The sequence below is a fragment of the Neolamprologus brichardi genome, chromosome 7, assembly GCF_056152115.1.
Source record: "Neolamprologus brichardi isolate AB-2024 chromosome 7, ASM5615211v1, whole genome shotgun sequence".
NCBI classification, from domain to species: Eukaryota; Metazoa; Chordata; class Actinopteri; order Cichliformes; family Cichlidae; genus Neolamprologus; species Neolamprologus brichardi.
The window spans coordinates 15424112-15445085 of record NC_142110.1 but is presented as its reverse complement, the minus strand read 5'-3'; the positions used below and the strand labels follow the sequence as shown (position 1 = coordinate 15445085).

General features: G+C 39.5%; 2 protein-coding genes across 2 annotated transcripts; both read left to right on the top strand.

Moving 5' to 3' along the window:
* The first annotated feature begins 557 nt into the window (after nt 1-557).
* Nucleotides 558-16385, top strand: LOC102791413 (protogenin B-like). The gene is made up of 19 exons (XM_035907073.2): nt 558-683; nt 1247-1546; nt 4627-4771; nt 4918-5051; nt 5138-5434; nt 5649-5808; nt 5939-6186; nt 7918-8082; nt 8293-8598; nt 9274-9459; nt 11128-11223; nt 11495-11681; nt 11847-11974; nt 12102-12272; nt 12662-12844; nt 13450-13573; nt 13684-13816; nt 13911-14006; nt 14100-16385. Exons 1-19 carry the CDS (start codon nt 617-619, stop codon nt 14475-14477), a joined length of 3504 nt encoding a protein of 1167 aa, XP_035762966.2. The 5' UTR covers nt 558-616; the 3' UTR covers nt 14478-16385.
* Nucleotides 16386-17673: 1288 nt separating this feature from the next.
* rsl24d1 (ribosomal L24 domain containing 1) lies at nt 17674-20974 on the top strand. The gene is made up of 6 exons (XM_006789162.3): nt 17674-17823; nt 18869-18982; nt 19063-19135; nt 19925-19988; nt 20144-20229; nt 20561-20974. Exons 1-6 carry the CDS (start codon nt 17743-17745, stop codon nt 20635-20637), a joined length of 495 nt encoding a protein of 164 aa, XP_006789225.1. The 5' UTR covers nt 17674-17742; the 3' UTR covers nt 20638-20974.

Genomic DNA, 20974 nt, shown 5'->3' with positions numbered 1-20974 from the left:
CCATAACAAAGCAGTTTTTACTTTTACAGATGACCCATATTATTAATACATTAATAGGAATTTACATACAAAGGGTGAAACTCAATGTCACATTCATTTAGCGGTGTAAGCTGCAGGCTGCATGAAGTATTCCTGTCTGTGAGATATGCTGTTGTTCAGGTGAGGGCCTTAAAGAGCTGTGATAATGAGCTACATCAGATTTGTAATGCCAAACAAATTGTGGTCTGTGGGCTAGCAAGGTGTTATTTTTCTTTTTAATGATTTTTCACACTTTGCAAAGCCAGCCAGTGGGACGAGCTGTCTGTATGTTTGAAACCTCGGGGCTAGACCACCGTGTAGGTGTTATAAATAAAAGTATTTAGTTAAAAATAATAATAATTAGAGATTGTCATCTTGTGAGACTTTCCAAGGAGCGCGTGGTCATCTGACTTCCCTTTTACGCTCGTTTATTATGTGCGCATGCGTTAGAGGGCGGGGTGGGGCCCCCTCTCCCCGGTACCCCAGTAGAGCCGCTGGTGCTATACTGCTGGCAGAAGCCTCATTGGGGATTTGAGAGCATCACGGAGAGGAGCACCGTTCGCTCGGTGGGGGAAAAATGACAGAGCACTCTGGATAAATGGCACATTTTAAGATGAAATTTTTCCAGCACTGGTTGCTTTTTGTTTTGTGTCTTCCTTTATCAAGTAAGTGTTGGTTTGTTTTTTAAATAATTGATATTATGGTTGTGAATGAGCTAACTTTTAGCGGTGCTTGACCTTTTCTGTCCACACTCCTCTACCGTTGATTGTACATTACCCTTATATTGCCTACAGCCGTTCTTCTTTGAAACAAACTATTTTAGCTCTATTATTTGAACATAGCTTTGCTTTTTGTTCCACGTTGAATGAGATGAGATAAGATGGCATGTCGCTAAATTTTTAACTTTAAGGCGATAAAGCTCCGTCGCTTGGGACGCTTGCCTTCAGCCTTCACGTCAGATACCCATTTCACATCATTGTTTCCGAATTTCATTTTGTTTCCGAAAATTGTCCTAACACGTTAAATATTAACATTAAGACATGCATCTGCTTTTTATAGAGTTTGTTATGTTGAGAAAATACATGTATGTCAACTACATAATGCTGGATGGTCTTTAAAATAAAAATAATCCTGTTATCAGTGAGGTTTTTCTGACAGGTTATAGAGTAAATATGACCTGCTTTAGTCTTCTTCTCTTCTTAATAATGCAGCCTCTCTTTCCCTGTAGGTGTTTTATGTTTTAGCGAGTTGTCCTTCATCACAGAGCCCAGTGATGTTACTGTGTTACCAAAGGACCCTGCTGTATTGGACTGTCAGGCCCATGGACAGCCTCCAGTCACCATCAAGTGGCTGAGGAATGGGGTTAAGCTGGCAGAAAGTGAGCACATACACTTCCTGTCAAATGGCTCCTTGTACATACCAAAGATAAAGCATACCAAGGAGGATTCAGATGAAGGATTCTACCAGTGCCTCTCCCAAAACAAATTTGGAGCTATCTTAAGCCAAAGATCACGTTTGACTATCGCAAGTGAGTATGGATCTCCAGGTGAAAGAATTTCCTAACTTGGACTTTCTTCCTTTCTTCCATTGATCAGTGTGCTGACTGGTTAGACTTGCTGATGGTATTGACTTTGTGGTGTTGTCAGCATGCAAAAATCACAATGGCAAGTTCATGGACAACAAACCTGGAAAGGGGAGGCAGATGTACCTCAGTCCCTCTCCTTTTATTTTCCTTGGAAGATCGTCTGAAACACAAGCTTCTGTGTCAGAATTCAAAGCTGCTAGTCCAGTGTTAAAATCACTAAAAGACCGCTAAATGTAGATGGGGGTAAATCTAAAGGTTCATAAATACTCCATAATCAAGCAGACCAGGTTTTCTGTATTTTGACTAAGCATCACTCACACATTTTATGGTATGTATCCTATAAATAGTGCCAAAAGTAAGGTATTATCAGTTCCTTTCTTTAAATATGAGTGGACTATAGTGGTGTGTAATTGACGGATGGTCTGCTACCCCAAGGAATCTCTGAAAAGCATTTGCCTTTAAGCCTTTGTTTGGAGTGCCCCTGACTGATCCAGAAGAAAAGGCCTGATTCTGGGGCATTTATTTGTCCACATATCAGTGGCCAGGACAGCTGTGTCTATACAATGGGCCTGGTCTACCATGGACACTTTTCATAGTTCTTAGAAGGGGATATCCCATGACGGGTGTCATGGAAACTAGTACTGGCCTCTGCAATATACTGAGAGGGCACTGGGGTTATAGAGATTAGCATTAATACTCAGCATTAGGAAAAAAAACTACAACTTCAATCCAAGAGGATGAGATTCAAAGCAATAAACTTTTTTTTTTACAATTTATTTGCCCAGTACGGACATTTAGAGAGGCATCTACACATAAACCTGATGGGTTAGCAAACAGAAGCTAGTGCATGTTTCTGTCGCTGGACATTTGATGGAGGAAAACAAAAGTTTTTTATGTTTGAATAAATTCATCCCCACTGTTGATTTTCCACCAAAATGCACTCTTTGCAGTTGTTTTCTATTTAATAAGAATAAGTTGACCACTTGAAAATATTCCAAAGTCAAGTTTGGTTTGGGATTCAGCCATTGTCTGTGAAAGGGTTAAAGGTTTTTGGTCAGCTGTAGGCAGGGGAGTGGAGGATGGGGCTCCTCTGTGCTCCCCTTCTGTCCAGAGGTCCTGGGGTCAGGGGTCAGCTGGGGAAAGGCTTTATGATGTCACAGGCCTGCTTTAGCTGGGTCAGCCTGCTGTTCTTCTGCCCAGCCCACAACCCCTTTCACTGGATCAGCCTCTCTGTTGCCCTGTCAAGCACAGCGCTTTTGTTAAAGAAAGGCCAGTTTGTCATGTGAGTGATTGAGCCTGATCCTCCACATAAAAGGAGGCATTTTTAAGGTTATTTCTTTCACCAAGTCCCCAATTTTAACAAATCCAAGAACTGGAAAGATGTCAGAAATCATGTCTTTCTGAACATTGCTTACAACAGTTGATTCCAAATGGTGTGCCACAAAAAATTATGAATGTAGTTGAAATTTACTACATTAGTACACAAAAATGCTTACCTTTTTTTAAGGAAGATGGCATTTCTAAGTTGGTAAAACTCATCAGTTAATTGCAGGGAAAACCACACAAACCATGTAAAAGGAATAAAAGTGTTGGGAGAAACAGCTGCAAAGGCCAGCTAGGTTTTCTCACACTTTTGTGTCTTCATCTGACAATCAGAAGATCTGATTATATTCCAGCTGGCTATAGAAACTATTTCTTTTGCAAATATGAACACAGGTGTGTCTTTAAATTTTGGCCTGCCCTTTGATATGTATATAAAATCTATTTGCAATAGTTCAGATCATTGCAAGTATCTCATTTGGGGGAGGAAACCCCCCCCCCACATTTGAATCACCAGGTCTCTTTGGTTGACCAATAGTAAACTGGCTTCGATCTGGCCAGTTTGGGCTAAAATGGAATTGACACTGGGTTGCAGTGCACTTTGACCTCTTTGGAGAGACCTTTCTGTTGTTTGACCTAGACATTGATCTGCAGTCTACAACAGAGGTGACCATATTAGCAGATTGGCCACACCCTCCATCTACAAGAGCAAAACCAGGTGGTCAGCATCGTATTGTTAACGTCCTACCAGACGCTGTGTGTGTTTTCAGGATGTCCACCAGCTTGTCTTGGTGTCAGAAATAGGAGCATGTGGCTAGTAACAGACTTCACAATAAGACAAATGATTGGCGGCTAAATAAGTGTATTTATTTTTGTGATATTTTGCTGTTGTACATTAACCTTAAACCAACCCCTTATTGCAAGTTCAGAGAAACAATTCCCAAATCCATTCAAAAAGCAGTCTTTAATTCGCCTCACAGATACAGAATCAAAGTTTTATTTGTTTGATACTGATGAGACGAGAGTTTAAATTGAAGCATTGCTCTTCAATTATTGATGTTCTAAATCCCAGAATCTGAATGTGGAAGTTTTAGTGGGTAAACAGAGCATTGATTTCCTTTAACATGATATTGACTTCCTTCCTGTGAGTGAGGGGGCAGGGAGATGGTTATCACCTTAATAAATGAAGATCATTGATCATATCTTGTAGCCTTCAGTTAAATGCAGATTGGTGGTTGCTTATTTGTGGTGGCTATTAAAACACGTTTCGGAAGTGCATAAATAAAGAGTACACTGTTTTTGTAATTTTAAAGTAGATTTAAATGTCTAAAATATGTGTAAGAAAAGCTAATTGTTGCATGTGTGTGCAAAAAATAACCACAGCGTTATAGTTCAGCGTTGTTCGACTTTTCTCATGTCTACTTTTGTTTACAGTTTTGTTTTTTTGTTTTTTTATGTGAAGTGAATTGATTACTTTTTATATATAATAATGCATCATTCAGTGTCATTGTTGAACTGATCCATTGATTAGGCCAGCTGGTCAGAAGAGGACCTCATAGCTCATCTGCACAAAAATAAAATCAGTACCTTTCATCTAATCAATTACCATTCATCAAAGTCAGGGCATTGCATGCATAATGTATATTTTACCAAAACTAAAACAAATTAATTAGTTGAAATTGATTGTTTAATTTTTTTCACAGGTATCTCAGAGTTTGTGTTGCATCCTGTGCCTGTTGTGGTGACTGTGGGATCTGTGGCACGATTCTCCTGTGCAGTCATCTCAAGCCCACCTGCTACCATAACCTGGGAGCTAAACCAAAGGACACTGCCACTGCAGACAGACAGGTAACTGCAGAAACATAATTATAACTTATTTAGGCACATTTTTATTAGTTTATTTTGTAGCCTACAGCTCCATCTTCTGTTGGGTTTCACATGAGCGTTCTAGTTTGACCCAGACCGTATGTTTTGTATGTTTTGTATGTTTTCAGAATAACTGTTTTGCCAAACGGAGTTCTTCAGATTCACAATGTACAACTGGAGGATGCCGGACACTATCAATGTGTGGCAACTAACATTGGTAGTGTGTTGAAGAGTCGAGAGGCCACACTGACAGTCAACCTAGGTAAATTAATTGCACTGACTGCATTTTATGAATGAATGTTAAGCACTGTCATTCCCTGACTTTTTTGTTTACATTTTCTTGTGAAGATGCAGGCCCTAAACTACGTCAAAGACCCAGAATCATTGCTGGACCTCAAAATGTGACAGTTTCTCTTCACCAAACGGTGGTGTTGGAGTGTGTGGCCACAGGCAATCCCCGGCCCATCATCTCCTGGAGCCGTGCTGACAGTAAACCCATTGATGTGTACAATGCCAAAGTGTTGGGCAATGGAAACCTGGTTATTACTGATGTCAGTACCAAGCACAGCGGAGTCTACATTTGCAGGGCCACCACCCCTGGAACCCGCAACCACACCACTGCTGCAGCCAACCTCACAGTATTGGGTAATGATCAGTCTTTGATGATTACGCCACAGATGTCTTCAGATCACATCTTTGGCCTGGTTCTTATATTCAGTATACAGACTCATAACTAAAGGTTTTGCAAATGTTTATACATCCAAGTAACAAATGTGTTAGGTGCAAGATGCCACACAGTTAGAACTCCATGGCTTAATAAAAGGTAACCATTAGCTCTTCTGTTATGCTGTTGTTTCAGTGCCACCAAACATAGTTGAGAAACCTGAGAGCCAGACCCGTCCGAGGGCAGGTACTGCCCGGTTCATGTGCCAAGCAGAGGGAGTACCCACGCCTCACATCACCTGGCTGAAGAATGGAGAACAAGTTCACTTAAATGGGAGGATTAAGATGTACAGCAGGTAAAGTATAGACAGGAGATTTGGGCATGCTTAAATTTAATTAAACATTATGAAAGACAAACCTGCTTAAATAAGCTGACTTCTTTGGCTTTGCTGATTTTTCTTTTTCTTTTTTTCTTTTGTTTCATAGTAAACTGGTGATTACGCAGATCATTCCTGAGGATGATGCCATCTATCAGTGTGTGGCAGAGAATGAACAGGGATCTGTGCTATCCTTGGCTCGCCTTATTGTTGTCATGTCTGAGGACAGGCCCAGTGCTCCGAGAAATATCCATGCTGAGACCATCTCAAGCTCTGCTATCTTACTGGCTTGGGAGAGACCTTTGTACAATACGGACAAAGTCATTGCCTACTCTGTCCATTATATGAAGGCTGAAGGTGAGACAAGAAAGGAAAAAGATGGTTTATTTGATTCTTCTTATAATTTGGGCCTTAAAAGGCTGACGGGTCTACATCTTTATGCTGCATCACACTCTCACATGATCAGCTTTCCTTGGTGAAGGCCATCTGTTGCTGCTGCACAGCGCAGGGGTCAAGGCAACTTCACTTAAATAACAACAGGCTTAGTCAGCCCTTTGTCCACTCCCTAGCTCATTCTGTTCGGACTTAAAGGGACAGCGAGCTTAAAAAAAAATCACAGTTTTGCAAACTAAAGTTGTAAGATTGTATTCACTTTAACCATTAAAGTAATAGCTGAGTCCCTCCAATAAATCATATCTTTTAGATGTTAAACTGGGTTTATTTTATGCTGGCTGGAATCAATTGTATGTTTATCATTTTCATTACACGTTTACACAAAAAAAGAGAATTCAGAAATTTGAATTCTTTCCAAGCACTGATTGTTTATAGGACGCACACTTAACTACCAAGTTAAACTTGCTTTATTTTTTTCACTCTCTTGTGGATAATCTTACCCTAATTCAGACGTTCCCAAAGTGTGGGGCCCGCCCCCTAGGGGGGGCGCAGAGCCATTGCAGGGGGGGCGCGGCATGAAAAGGGAAAAAAAACCCAAAACAACGCTTGGACACTGTTAGCACGGGCGCCCACACAAACGCAAAGCAGGAGATGAAGCATCGCTGAATATGTTTCAACCAACTTCATTCTAAGCCAAAGACTAGAAAATATGGTGAAGCAAATCTTCCCTTTGATTTCACCTGCACAAGTGCCAAGGTAGGTCTCCCTGCAGAACTGGTTTTCCCTTCGTTGGGAGCAGCGCTGGGCTGTTTAAATCACGGACAAACAGGATCCCACATTCTTGATTTGTAGTTCACAAACACTTGTTGTAATGACTAACTACTCCTGACATTTTGGAGATGTTTGCTCTTTATACAGTAAAGTTACAGTGGGATACAAATAACATCAGGCTGATCCTGCCACGATTTGTTCCCCCGGTTCAAATCACGGACAAACAGCATCCAACAGTTGTTTATGTTTTTGAACCCATTTTGCAGACGGATTTTTTGAAAAATGTATTGATAGCAATGTTGAATATTATTACACAGGAAAAAAAACAACTACATGTAAAATAATCACAGCGTGACGCCTCTGCCTTTGTAAATGGAGGGACAGTAACTGTGTGTAAAACCTGCAGACAGTCAGATTAACAGTATTTTGTCTCTATCTGCCATTCTGCAATTCATCTCATGTAAACAATAACGTGGCCACAGCGTGACGTGAAAAAAGGCACATACCTTTGACGTTGCGTGAAGAACTCTATATTCCTCGTCCACACATAAACGCAAAAAAGGAGTTTTAAAAAAATCTTGAAACGCCGTTTACGTGGACGAAACAGCTGCGTGTTCAAAAATACCCGTGTAGGTGCAGACGTAGTGTAAAAGAGTTAGTAGTTTATTTTCTTACTACCTGTAATTTATTGCAGATTACTTGTATTTGCTTAATTGTTTACTAAATGTTTGAGGTGTGAAATAAACCGCAATGGAGCAAAATATGGGTGTGTGTGGTTGGAGGATGTGTTCGTGCGTGCGTGCGCGCGTGCACGCGAGGGGGGCGCGAACATTTTTCTTGTAAAACAAGGGGGGCCCAGCAAAAAAAGTTTGGGAACCACTGCCCTAATTAATGACTTGCTGTATGATTTTTTTTTTTTTCCAGGTCTAAACAACGAAGAATACCAAGTTGTTATTGGCAACGACACTACCAGTTACATCATCGATGACCTGGAGCCAGCTCGAAACTACAGCTTTTACATTGTAGCTTATATGCCAATGGGAGCCAGTCGAATGTCAGACCAAGTCAGTCAACATACCCTGGAGGATGGTAAGCTTGAAGCGCTTCCAACATTCCTCGCAGTAAATCATTTTGGTAGTTAAGCTAGCTTGTATGCAAAGCATGTTTTGAAAGGAAATTAGCAAGATTGTAGTGTTATAAATCAGATTTTTATTAAGAAAATTTGGTTGATTTGAATAATAAGTAGAAAAATCTCTAGTTTTTAATACATTTTCTATATCCAATTTTTTTTCCCTGCAGTGCCTCTTCGTACTCCGGAGCTGAGCCTGACCAGCCAGAGCACAACAGACATCCAGGTGAGCTGGCAGCCACTGCCAGCCAAGGTGAGCCGCGGTCGTGTGTCTGCATATAGACTCTCTTATCGCACAGCTGCAGACAGCACCGTCACATCTGTAGAGCTACTGCAGAACAGCACTGAATACCTGCTGGAGGGGCTACAGCCTGACACCATCTACCTGCTCCGCATGGCCGCAGCCACCCGAGTGGGTTGGTGTGAGCCCTCAGCATGGACATCACACCGTACGCCTAAGACCTCCGGCAACAAAGGTAAACCAGCAGAAGTCTGATAAAGAAAAAAAACGTACATTTAGCTGCTTTAAAAAAACAAAAAGTCTCTGCAGGCTCATCACACGATTGTGATTCTAGTTTATTCCTGTTTTCATGCAGTATAAAAATAAATTAAGTTTAAAAAGCAAATTAGTAAATTCTACAGCAAAGTGAAATCAGATGGTGTTTAAACGTGTAACTAGCAGAACCTTTTTTTCTTTTGTTGCATCGCTGTTTGGCTGCTCTTTGAAAACCAGGACACTAGAGTTCATGCAGAGTGGCTAGCATATGACTGGAGTTTGCTGTTTTAGCATTGTCCCACAGTCTTTGTGTTGGTTACTCAGAAACCTTTGCCCTTTGCTGTCAGTGATGCTAGATTGGCCTCAGTCACGGGTCATAAAGAGAGGGCCTCAGGCATCTATGTGGGGGAAAGAATATCCTATTTTCATAGCCTGATGTGCTGGGGAGGTTGTTTTTTTTTTTTTTTTTTCCACCAGAGCTGAATTTTAGCTTTATATTTACACATTGTTGTAAAACACTAAAACCAAAAGGGAATTCTTGGTTTGACTGCAGCGTCAATCCATTCTTTGGCTGTCCTGCTGTTATTGTTTTTTGTTTTCTGTTATGTCAGTAGTCTCATAATTCTAATGAGTGCTCTCTCTGCTGCCTTCTTAGTGCCTTCAGCCCCTATTCTTCAACTTGAAGCTTTAAACTGCACCTCCATTGTGGCACGCTGGCAAAGCTCCCTTGAATCTGTGGCTATTCAGGGCTATCGTCTGTGTTACCATGAGGAAGGACAACCAGAGCAGCCCGACATCCAGCTGCAGGCTCAAACCAATACGTACACGATTGGTGGCCTTGGTGAGTGTGCCTAGAACCCAGGAGTAAATTAAAAAAATGTTTACAATTAGTGAATTTCCTTTATCTGCACCTGTGCTTTGGACAGGAGACGACAGAGAGTGATGGGCCATTTTTGCATCACTAAAATTTAATTCAATGGGCAGTCGGCTTCTGCATTTGCATTTCCACCCCCTATCCTGATCAATATGTGCTGACCCCTCCTGCCTAACCAGCAGTACTCTCCAGTCAGGCTGGAGTACGAGGCTCCCAGGTTTAGAGGTCAGGTTCCAGATGTCCCTCCCACCACTACTAGCCATCTCGGGCCTTGCATAATTATGCTTAGCCATTGTGTTTTGTCCAGGGCCAGACGTGGCATGTAAGACCCTGGCCACTACCCTTTTTTCAGATGGACACTAGTGCACATGAACAAAGACCAGAGCAAGCCACTGACCTCTAGCCATGGGACAGCACACTTGGATTAGTACCCTACCCCCACCAGTTGTCTCTGATGTCCATTTAAATAATCTACAGATTAAAAAATAAATAAATAAATAAATTATATATATGAATTAGTCTTTGAGCACAGTTTGATTTCTAAGTCCCAAATAAGCTGAAACGGGAGAGGTTTGCATGTTTCTGTTTGGAAATCTATTTGTGCTACTAACCTGTCTAAAAATCCAAAACTCTTCAGTATTATTTAAGTTAAAAAAATCACAAGTGGCTATTAGTCTGATATTTCACAACATCGCTGAACTTCTTTTGTTGCTCCAAGTTTAAAGCTGTAACACAAAAGCGATAGAAAATAACAAAAGAGGCCCACCTCCTATCCCACAGTCCTGCTCCTGGATTCTTTCTGTTCTTGGCCTGACCCGGTGACCCCAGTCAAACCCCCTCCTGTCCCATGGGCCCACAATCCCAGCAGCTGAACGCTGCCCCCACCCCAGCCCCCACAACAGGCCTGGACATATTGCCTTCACTGGTCAATACCCAAAGGATGACCTTTCACTCCAGAGGCATTAAAAATTTTAACGCTCCCTAAAAGCATCCTGATTTAGGTGCTGAGGAAAAGTGGTAGTTTCTCAAGTTAAAATATACAATGTGACAGAATATTTTTAAATGAAAAGTTCAGACCTTAGAGGTCTTGTTTACTTCAGATTTTTTTGTGGCTGTCCTGAATGTCTTATTCAAATATTTTAACTCATCCACCTCTGTTTATTTCTGTGGACATCAGTAATTTGTATTGTATATTGAAGCAAGCTTGTGGTATCAGAGCTTCATAGTTGTAAAGTCAGTTATATGCAGAATCATGGAGTGACAACATTCATGCTGGAGATTTGAGCGTGTCACCTTATTTACATTGGCTTGGGCCTGGTTGAGCTTTCTCATGGTCGTTACACATGACACCACGAGACAAATGAAAGGTTGGGGTGACTCAGGAGGCCATGTATTGTCCATACATGGGGGATGGCCAGTTAAGACCAGTAGTTACCCTCCTGCAGCTAATTGTCCTTATGTCCCCCTCTCACTCTTTTTTAAAAAAAAATAGATTATTAACCACCATGATCTCTCAGCCTTCAGCTTTGTTAGACAATATTTTCAACTAAAGCAGCTTTTCTTTAAATTATTAAATGTTTTTATTCTAGCAAAATGTCCATTAAAATGGCTAAAATCTGAATATTATCTTTCCAGATCCACGGAAAAAGTATCACGTCAAGATTCTGGCTGTCAGCAAAGTTGCAGATGGTCATCAGAGAGACCAGACCATCAGTACCCCAGGATGTGTGTGTAAGTATTGGTGTAAATCATCCATTCCCAAAGACTGCTCTTTTGCAGCCAACCCAAACCTTTAATGTGAAAATCTTGTCAACACACAAGGCTTAGATGAATAATTTCTTCGTGTTTTCATTCATTCAGTTTGGTCTTCTGATGATGGTCTTGTACAATATAGTGTATTTATAGTAAATTACTTCAGTGCTTTCATGGCTGACACTAAAAATGAAATACAACCTTTGCCTGTAAATTAAAAAAAAAAGATTCATGTTCTTTCCTCCTTTAGCGGCTAGAGACCAACTTGCAGCAGCTCCTCCACCTCCAAATCAAGTCACTGTTTTGGACGGCAATTCATCTGCAGTGTCCCTGCGCTGGAGTCATCCTCCTTTCCCCTCTGGCAAGGCTGTCAGTTATACAGTCCGCTGTACACCTGTGGGCACTCATAACGTCTTTGCAATACGCTATCTGCAAACGTAAGAACCTCCCAAAGGCATGAGAATTGAAGACTGCTTTTAGTTTGGTTTGATGAGTACATCCCTTTAATAATTCACATCTTGTATTTCATGTAATTTGTGAGAATGTATTCTGGGCTATTTCCTGCCAAATTGCCATGATGTGGGAATCTTGTTTCTCTGCAGTACGAAGCAAAGTGTGACAGTTCAGAAGTTGGATCCAAACACTCGTTATGAGTTTATGGTGCGCCTTCATGTGGACCAGATGTCGAGTCCCTGGAGTTCTGTAGTTTACCATCAAACCCTCCCAGCAGGTAACAAACTGGATATCAGTGCAACGTCATTTTACTGTAAATGTGTTTCTTCCTGTTTCTTTCTGATCATTTCATTGCATATTTTTCACCAATGTACTCAGAGTTGTTCTGTGTTCTGTGTGCCTAGCACCAAGCCAACCTCCTGCAGGAGTGCGAGTAACTCTGATTGAGGAAGACACCGCTCTGGTGTCCTGGAGGGAGCCCACTGAGTCCAACGTGGTGATTACACGCTATACCATCCTGTATGCTTCACAAAAAGACTGGATTGCTGGACACTGGCAAAAAGTCCAGAGAGAGGGCAAGTAGTTTACTTTGTTTTTATAATGTGTTAAATACGTTTTTCAGAATAATTCTTTGGGGGATTGAATGATCCAGCCAAGGTTATTGTAGTTAAGTCAAACTAAACTAAAACTGAGTGTGGAAAAAATGTTTCACACCCAGTTTACCTCCTCCTTCTGGTATACTTTACCTCTTAATTGCATATGACGATGTTGTCTTTGCCTCCATACTTAATTAAAACATACAATGAAAAGTCCCAAATTTATGATCTCCTTGTTTGTGACTGAAATATTTTGCGAAGCAAAGTTGGACAAATTGGATCTTCTGGTGTTCTAGTTCTGTACCTCTGGCCATATGTTTGACAGCCATGATCTAATCTTTACTGTGTGATTCTGCTGTCATTTATAGGGAGTCATACGATGGCCTTGCTGGAGAAGCTGGAGCCAGGAAATGTCTACCTTGTAAAAATAGCTGCCTCCAGTGAGGTGGGTGAAGGTCCTTTCTCTGAGATCGTGGAGCTGGCACCGAAGCGAGGAAACGTCCACCGAAGCAAAAATCCCAGACACTCTGACTGGTTTCCAGATAGTACAGGTCAGACATGCTTTTATCTGGCTTTGGTTTCTAAGGCACTGCATTTCTATGTCTGAAATGAAATGGACTGAAAATCCTGTGTGGTAATTCTCAGGTTGTTGTTAGGATTGTGTCTTTAGGTTTAATTTCAGTTCATTTTTATTGAATGGACGTTCCTTTTGTTGACAAAAACTGCTTTTGTTTTTTTAAAGAATGAGATGAATCACAGAAGCAAAAACAAAAACTGTGGGATGTATCTCACTTCCAAAGAACTTCCAAAATGCACATAATGTTTTATTCAGTAAGACTCGAAACAAGTGACTGATCCCATAAATTCAACAGGAAAGAGTTTACAGAGGTCTGGGCAAAGGTCTGTCCCATATCATCCAGTCCAGTGTATTTTGATATTTAAGGGGGGGATATAAGTGTTTTTCTAATAAATGCCTGGTGGACTTCACTTCAAGTACTGCATGCAGTATTGACGGTGAACCACAATGCAGGTTTGTTTAACAGGAGTTTGACTATAATAATAATAAACAGGTACGGCTGCTTTCCGTCTCTTAGATGTATTTTAAGTTAATCTTATAATATAGCAGATCTTTAATTGTTCTCTATTTATCTTCCAGTATTCTCTGATGGTCTCTACCACATAGACCAGAGGTCTATGACGGGGATCATCGTTGGTGTGAGCATCGCTTTGACCTGTATAATTACATGTGCTTTGATTCTGATCAGTAAGGGGAAACAAAGGTACTGATTATCTGTATTTTAAATGATGAAAAAATACTTGGAATCATATAATAAAGCATAAGCATTCTTTCTGATATTTATATATTTATTGTCATTTGTTTAACTAATAGAAAATCTTCCAGTCATAAAGTCATTGCTGTAGGAGCTCCTGAAGGTCCACGTTCTGGTTTTCCCAGTGAACGGCATTCGGAGAATATTGAGGCCCTTATACCCATGATGAGTGATCACTTCATAGATGCTAAGGTGAGAAACGGAACAGTAAATAGGGTTCTCGTGATTACACGTCTGTTGAGAAAACACTCTCATGTAGTTTCCATACGTTCTCTCATTTTTACAGGGTGGATCTAGTATCATCATAAATGGTACGGGTCCAGTCAGCAGCAAGAAGTGGCTGCTTTTCAACAGAGAAATCAGAAATCCAGCTGACAGCGATGTAAGTGATGTGGCATTGTTTTTGCTTACTTGGCTTTTTCCCCAAATAGATTTTTCTTTTTGAATCTTAATTTAATTTTGTCCTCATCTTCAGATCGAAACCAGAGCCAGCTTGTACGAAGCTGGCAAAACTGTTCTGAGATACGAGGAGCATCTCGGCTCAGCGCCCTTGCCACCTTCATCACGGGAGATCATCTACGGACCTCTTCGCTCAGAGAGCTCTCACACCAGCGAGGGCAGCCAAGAGACGGGTGACTCTGGACACTACTCCAATGAAGAAAGCAACGAAGAGATGAGCAGCCCGTCGAGCAGCCGAAGCTCTAGGCCTGAATCTTTAGGGCCAGACGACGGCATCGCAGTCTTGGAGCTGAAGCAGTCGTTCAAAGTGGAAAAAGAGGTTGATGCTCCCTTGCTTTGCGGCATCTCAGAGGCTCATGTGGTCTCCAATACTTGTCAAGCAGCCAGCTGCTAACATCATCAGGCCTGCATCTGCTCTCCCAACAGCCAGAGTCATGCCACTTCTACCTCATCCGCTTCCTGATTGGAAGCCCTTTAGATATCTCCTGGGAAACGAGGGATCAGGAATCCTGCTGCTGCAAAGGAAGATGTGTGCGTTTGCTTTGGACTTACCTCAGGATTTTGTATGAACATTTGTCCTAACATTTTTATTTCCATTTTTTTTAAACAACTTCCTACCTGTATTTCTGTGTTTGGCATGGTCTGTCCTAAACCAAAACTCACCCACGATGAATGTCAAAAAAGAGAATGTCAGAAATGTACTGCGGTGCATTTTCATTATATTTAACTACTTTCCACTGGAGCGGAGGATGTAGTTGAGCCTTTTTAGACTGATTATCTACCTCAGTGTTCTATTCTTTATATACATTACTACCTCCTTTTGTTTTTAACCACCTATTGTGCAGTATTATCTCTGACTCAGGGGACAAAGTGAAAACACTTCATCACCACGTCTTGTTACCGTGTTCAAAAGTTATCGCATAGTTTTTGTTTTCATGGTTGAAAGGGCTTTCGTTACATGTTGTTTGTCTTTGAATCCTGTATGTTGTGAAGAGGAAAAGTGCATTCAGTTTTTTTCAAACCTTGTAGAGCTTTATCAAACAGTATTGTTTGGCATTTCCAGTGCACTGAACTTCAAGCTTTAATAATGCCTTAACGTCAAAGGGCTTTGCGTACTTTAGATGATGACATCCAAAGACGGGAAAAGTTATACCCAAAGAGTTTTTGATACTACAGAAGATATTCTAAGGCAGCCAAAAACTTAGTAGATTTACATTAAGGGTGTGCTTGCCCAAATTTTGTTTGTGCCAGTGATGTAAATTTCCCTTTAGAACGCTGATTTTCCTCTGTGTAAATTTTATTAATGCTTTATTCTGGTGAAAGCTTTAGCACGAGTCTCCGGGGCTTGTTTCATTTGCCTTCTAGACCATTGCTGAGTGCAGCGGTGATGCCGATGCTATTATCCAAAGAGTTGTCTGCTTCCTCAGATGGGTACAGCCTTTTTTCTTTTATTCAGTCGATCCTTGGTACGAAAATGTTGATGCCAAGACCAAAGATCCAGCGTCCCAGTGACAGATGATGAGGTTTATATTTTTCAGAGAATCATCTGTCACCTTTCACAAATATTGCCGTATGGGAAAGACTTCTCTTTCTCTCTCCATAATGTTTCCTGTCCAGGTGCGACAATGAAGGATTTTGACTATCATAATGGAAACCCTATGTGTGAAGAGCAACATAATCAATTTTTGATACCTTTCTAAAACAAATAATGCTAACCAAAGAATATTGATGTGTATTATTTAGTAATTTTCTTTGGTTTTCATTTACATTATATACATTATTTGCATTTAAATGTGATAATATCTGTGGGTTTGGTTGCTGAAAAGGCATTTTACATAGGGTTTTTCTGTTTTGTTTTGTTTTAAGCTTGAGATGTCAAAAAACAGTGCTTATCACCAAAAAATGTTTTTACCTGAGTAATATGTTTAAATAGTTTAGATGACCCATTTTATAATAATGTCAAGAAAAACATTTCCTAATTTTAATGTGACATTTTTCAAATTACGGTCAGTTTAAAGTTTCTCTGTGAAATGCTTTAATATGAAAGATTGCGTTGTAAGCCACTGATAATTTTGCAGACTTCATTCAGGTTCAGAGTGTAGATTTTAGGGTGTAGATGTATTTGTTATTATTTAAGTTATGTTTTGTTTTTTGAAATATTTCTGCTTTTAAATACCAAATTACATGTTTGATCCAAAGAGAGCAACAAAACAAAGAATTGAATGTGTTAAAATGTTCCAAAAAGCCTTTTTTTGATACTCTCAAGATGATCACACTAGTAGATAATAATGATGATGATGATGATGATAGTAAAATTCTTGGAAAAAATGTGTTCCACTTGTTTCAGTTTGTCTTTTTTTTTTTTTTTTTTTTTAAAAAGCTCATATGAGGTTTGCTAGGACCACTTAGGTTTTCATTTTTGATTTTGTGCCTCTATAAAAGTAGAGGTTTTAGCAGTATTCAGGTATGTATGAACAATGACAAAGTGCAAAGTAATGAACAATGAACTTTAAGAAAAAACTGCTGCTGCCTATCAATTTAGAAAGGGTTATAGGGCCATTACCAAACAATTTTTAAGTCCATAATTATTCAGTGAGGAAGATTATTCACAACTGGAAAATGTTCAAGATGGTTGGCAGTCTTCCCAGTAGTGCATGTTCTAACAAATTTACCTCAAGGTCAGACTGTGCAATCCTCTGAGAAACTGCAAAAAGACACAAGAGCTACATCTCAGACTCTGCAGGACTTAGCATGTTAAAGTTCATGAAAAATACTGAACGTGTGGCTTGTTATGAAAAGTTGCCAGGAAACGGCTTCATCTCTCTAAAAAAAGAACATGGCAGCGTAACTTGTAAAGTTTCATCTGAACAAAATGCAAGACTTCTTCATCAATATTCTTTGCACAAGACCATAGTCGGGGTGTCTGGCTATGTTTGGAGAAAATCAAACACAGCATATCAGTGCAAACACCTCATGCCAACTGTCAAGCGTAATTGTGGAGGGATGCCCATTGTCACCTAAGAATCACTTGGTTCCCCATGGACTCCGCTGTATACCGAAGGGAGGTTATCTCTCTGACAGCATGACTTCATGAAAAACAATCTTGTATAATTGACAGAAAATACTAAAGAAGCAAAGACATTCGGTGTTAGCTTTATCTGTAGTAAATTAGTTTTAGAGTGCATTAGTCAGACTGTGAGATGTAATAAGTTTAGAATACTACTACTACTAATAGAAATACTAAAACACAACAGTACAAACACTTGAAACAGTCACACAGGCACCCATTTCTTAGTAAACATTTCCATCCAATGCCACCAAATTCTATCTGTGTTGACAAATTTGACCAAATGTACAAAGATTAAAGTTAAATGTGTTTCTGGAAATTGTTTATTTATACTTTTTTAATGCACAGAAATTAGTTTTTGAATTTTATAAATCTATTTATTTACATTTTTGTTACATATTTTCTTCCACAGTTTAGTTAGAATGCTTGGGAAAACCTCTGATCTCTTGAAGGATAACTGCAGTTTCAAGTCTCGTCTTTAGGTGGCGGTAAAGACACCAAACTGCTGGATGTTAGGCAACAAAAAGAAGCAGAAGAAGAGGGAACGGTCTTGTTTTTGTCCGCTGCCACACGCAGCACTCCTGATGCGAAAATGCGCATCGAAAAGTGTTATTTTTGTTCGGGACCAGTGTACCCCGGACATGGGGTGATGTTTGTACGGAACGACTGTAAGGTATGGCGCAGGTTTTTGCCCGAACAATGCTGTTAATTTTAACCGAAGCTCCTGTTTTGACTGATAGTGGTGGCTCGTTATTGTACGGCTAATACTAGCATGCTAACATAACGTGCTGGATTCATTCACGTGGGTCCAAAGCAGGGAGTTAGGGCTGGAAAACGGTAAATAACAGTCGTAAATCGTATTTGCGACGGAAAGGGGAAGAAATAGACAGTAAAGTTCTTTTTTAAAACACATTACTTTATTTCGCAAACCTAATGGACATGAAGTTGTTGGGTGAGTCTGGACGTGTAAATCGGAGGGCCTCGGTTTTTCCTGATGGAGTGAGTGCGCCCTCTTATGCTTCAGTGTGAGACCAGGAGCTTGGAATTGTAGGCTGTAAACAAATGTTAATACAAACACTTGATGGTCCTCATAATCCTGACTTTTGTGCCACGGTAATGGTATTTATAAACATCTTAGTTTGTAGGGAAAATATGCTATAGGTCATTAAACTCACTTGTGTTTAGTTTACATATGTCTCTTGTCTTCCGATTATTTGTGAATATATATATACTCAGTAGTACAGTTAAAGCAATGTGTCATAACTTTGTTCTTAAAGATAAAAATGTATAATGTAGTTCTTCTTCACAATGTATCTGATTTCGTACACAGAGAAATCCGGAAGTCAAAAAGACTGTTTAGATAAAGGATTTAATAATATACAATAAATGTAGGTTTAAGTGCTAATAACAAGCAGTAAATGTTTTGAAAATGTATTTTTAAGTTGTAAAGTATCAACTATATCCCCTATATATGTATGTATGTTTGTATATGTAAATTCATAATTTTCCTGTTATTTTTGGAGGTCGTCTTAAACCATTTCTCCAATTTCAGCTATTGATTTTGCCAGTGCACTTCCAATCATTAAATTTTCAGCAAATGTAATATCTTTACTGCTGATAATGTCTCACTTTCTATCATTAACTCATGTGCTTGTTTATATCCACACATTTTCTTATCGGGTGATCCCCAAATTGTTTTTCTCTCTTTAATAAAACAGACATTCAGATTCTGCAAATCAAAATGCCACAAGAACTTCAAGAAGAAGCGCAACCCAAGAAAAACAAGATGGACCAAAGCATTCAGAAAGGCATCAGGAAAGGAGCTGACAGTGGTAAGCTGTCCATCTATGAGGACCATCTCATCGTTCATTTGTTTGACTAAACCTTAACCAACACACTTGCTGTCTTTCAGGATAACTCTTTGGAGTTTGAGAAACGCAGAAATATTCCTGTTAAATATAACAGGGAGCTTTGGGATAAGACAGGTAATGTATATATTTATTTATTAGAAGCTTTTTGGGCAAAAACATTCACATTAATTGTATGTATACCATTAAATACCAACATTAGGAATCTCAGAGCACTTAAAAAAAATGTAAGGTTAAGAGTTTAAAATACAGAACCCAGCTTGGGGAAAGAAAAGGGATAACATGTAAGCACGTAGAGAGGCAACAAAAGGCAAACCACAAACTGTGAGACAGACTAGGAACAAAGGTAATAGTAGCATACAAACGCATGAAGAATGAAAGATGCATGAAAATAGGTAATATAGTTGGCAGCAATTATTCAGGATCATAGGATCTAATCTTATTTTTAAGCTTTATCAACAACAAAAGTTTGAAGTTTAATCTCAGAGGAAGAGGGGCATCTACCTGCAAAACCCAACCCAGGCAGGAGAGGAGCCTGATAGCTGAAGCCTGTGTACAGTTTTTATTGGGTTATTATAATCCTCTGAGGTCTTTAATGTATCATCGAGCTTTGTGAGTAGAAAGGCTTTAAACTGTATATAGGTATATATATATTTTACATTTTACCTAGCAGAAATGTGATCTGTCTCATTAGTTGTTCCTTCTCTGACTGCAGCATCTTTGATCAGCTGAAAGCTTTCAGGGAGGTTTTAGGACAACCAGTAATAAATTCATGAGCTGGTTTTTCAAGTATCACTCTATAACAAGATGTTGTGATTGTCACATACATGAAAGAACACACTCATATAAACCTCTGGTTATTGTCTCATTCTAAGCAATGTGTTTATGTTCTGTTAACTTTTGCAGTGGAAGCAATGAAGAAAGTGAGCGAAATAAAACATAAACGACAGGCAAGATTTATCATGAACAGGTGAGCATTTTTTAAAAAAAAAATGCTTTAATAGACTTTCTTCAGATTTTTGAATATTAAATATGATACTTTTAAAATCTCTGTAAATTAGGGAAATATGTTTAACGGTTGGGGATAAAAGCACTTGCCTTGCCTAAACTCTTTCTGTTCTGTAGATTAAAGAAGGGCAAAGAGTTGGAGAAAGAAGAGGCCATCAGCGAAGTCAAGAAAAACATTCACCTCATCAAAGCACCACATGCAGGTAAAGACTCATGAAGTTATCCATATGACTGTGCATGTAGTGAATTTGGTGACAATGATTTTAGTACAAGTGTCTTACAGTCAAGTGTGACTTTATCAGACAAAACAGGGTAAGGGTCAATGGTGCAGCACTCTTTAGGTATAAAAGAGATGATGAACCAATGTCTGCACATAAAATAGAAATAAGATTACTATTCTTGCTTTTCCTTTCTTCAGAATGGAGGTTGTTCAAGTAGAATCATTGTAAATGCAGTTACTGATCATACATATTTGTTGGTTACTTTTCCTTTTAATAAAGATAATTTCAGCATGGTTTGCACTGTCTGTTGCAGGAAAAGCCAAACAGTTGGAAGACAAAATGGTGCAGAAGTTGCAAGAAGATGTGGACATGCGGGAGGAGGATGATTAATCTTCTGTTGCTTTTTTTTTTTTACGTTTTTTTTTTTCCTGAAACTTTATTGTATATTTGTTTGGAAATTTAAGTTTCCAAATAGCAGTTGTTGTGCTGAGTAAAGCATTTGGCTTTAAATTGCTGTGAAAGATTTGAACGTATTGACTTCATAAAGGCCTTAGTTCAAAGCAGCAGCCATTAACTGCAGTTTTCCCAGTTGTTCTGTTTTGGTTTTCACTGTGTGGTATTTGGAGCAGTGAAGAAATGGATTTAACCCTGTTGCAAAGTCTAATGTATTACAGTTGTTCTGAAAATATTAAGATTGCCGATATATTAAAAAGCATCTTTTCTGGAA

Coding starts and splice junctions, on each gene's coding strand:
- rsl24d1 (XM_006789162.3), top strand. CDS start 17,743: ATGCGCATCGAAAAGTGTTATTTTTGTTCGGGACCAGTGTACCCCGGA. Junction 18,983..19,062: donor CAGGAAAGGAGCTGACAGTG/GTAAGCTGTCCA, acceptor GCTGTCTTTCAG/GATAACTCTTTGGAGTTTGA. Junction 20,230..20,560: donor CATCAAAGCACCACATGCAG/GTAAAGACTCAT, acceptor TGTCTGTTGCAG/GAAAAGCCAAACAGTTGGAA.
- LOC102791413 (XM_035907073.2), top strand. CDS start 617: ATGGCACATTTTAAGATGAAATTTTTCCAGCACTGGTTGCTTTTTGTT. Junction 1,547..4,626: donor ATCACGTTTGACTATCGCAA/GTGAGTATGGAT, acceptor TTTTTTTCACAG/GTATCTCAGAGTTTGTGTTG. Junction 9,460..11,127: donor GTACACGATTGGTGGCCTTG/GTGAGTGTGCCT, acceptor TTATCTTTCCAG/ATCCACGGAAAAAGTATCAC.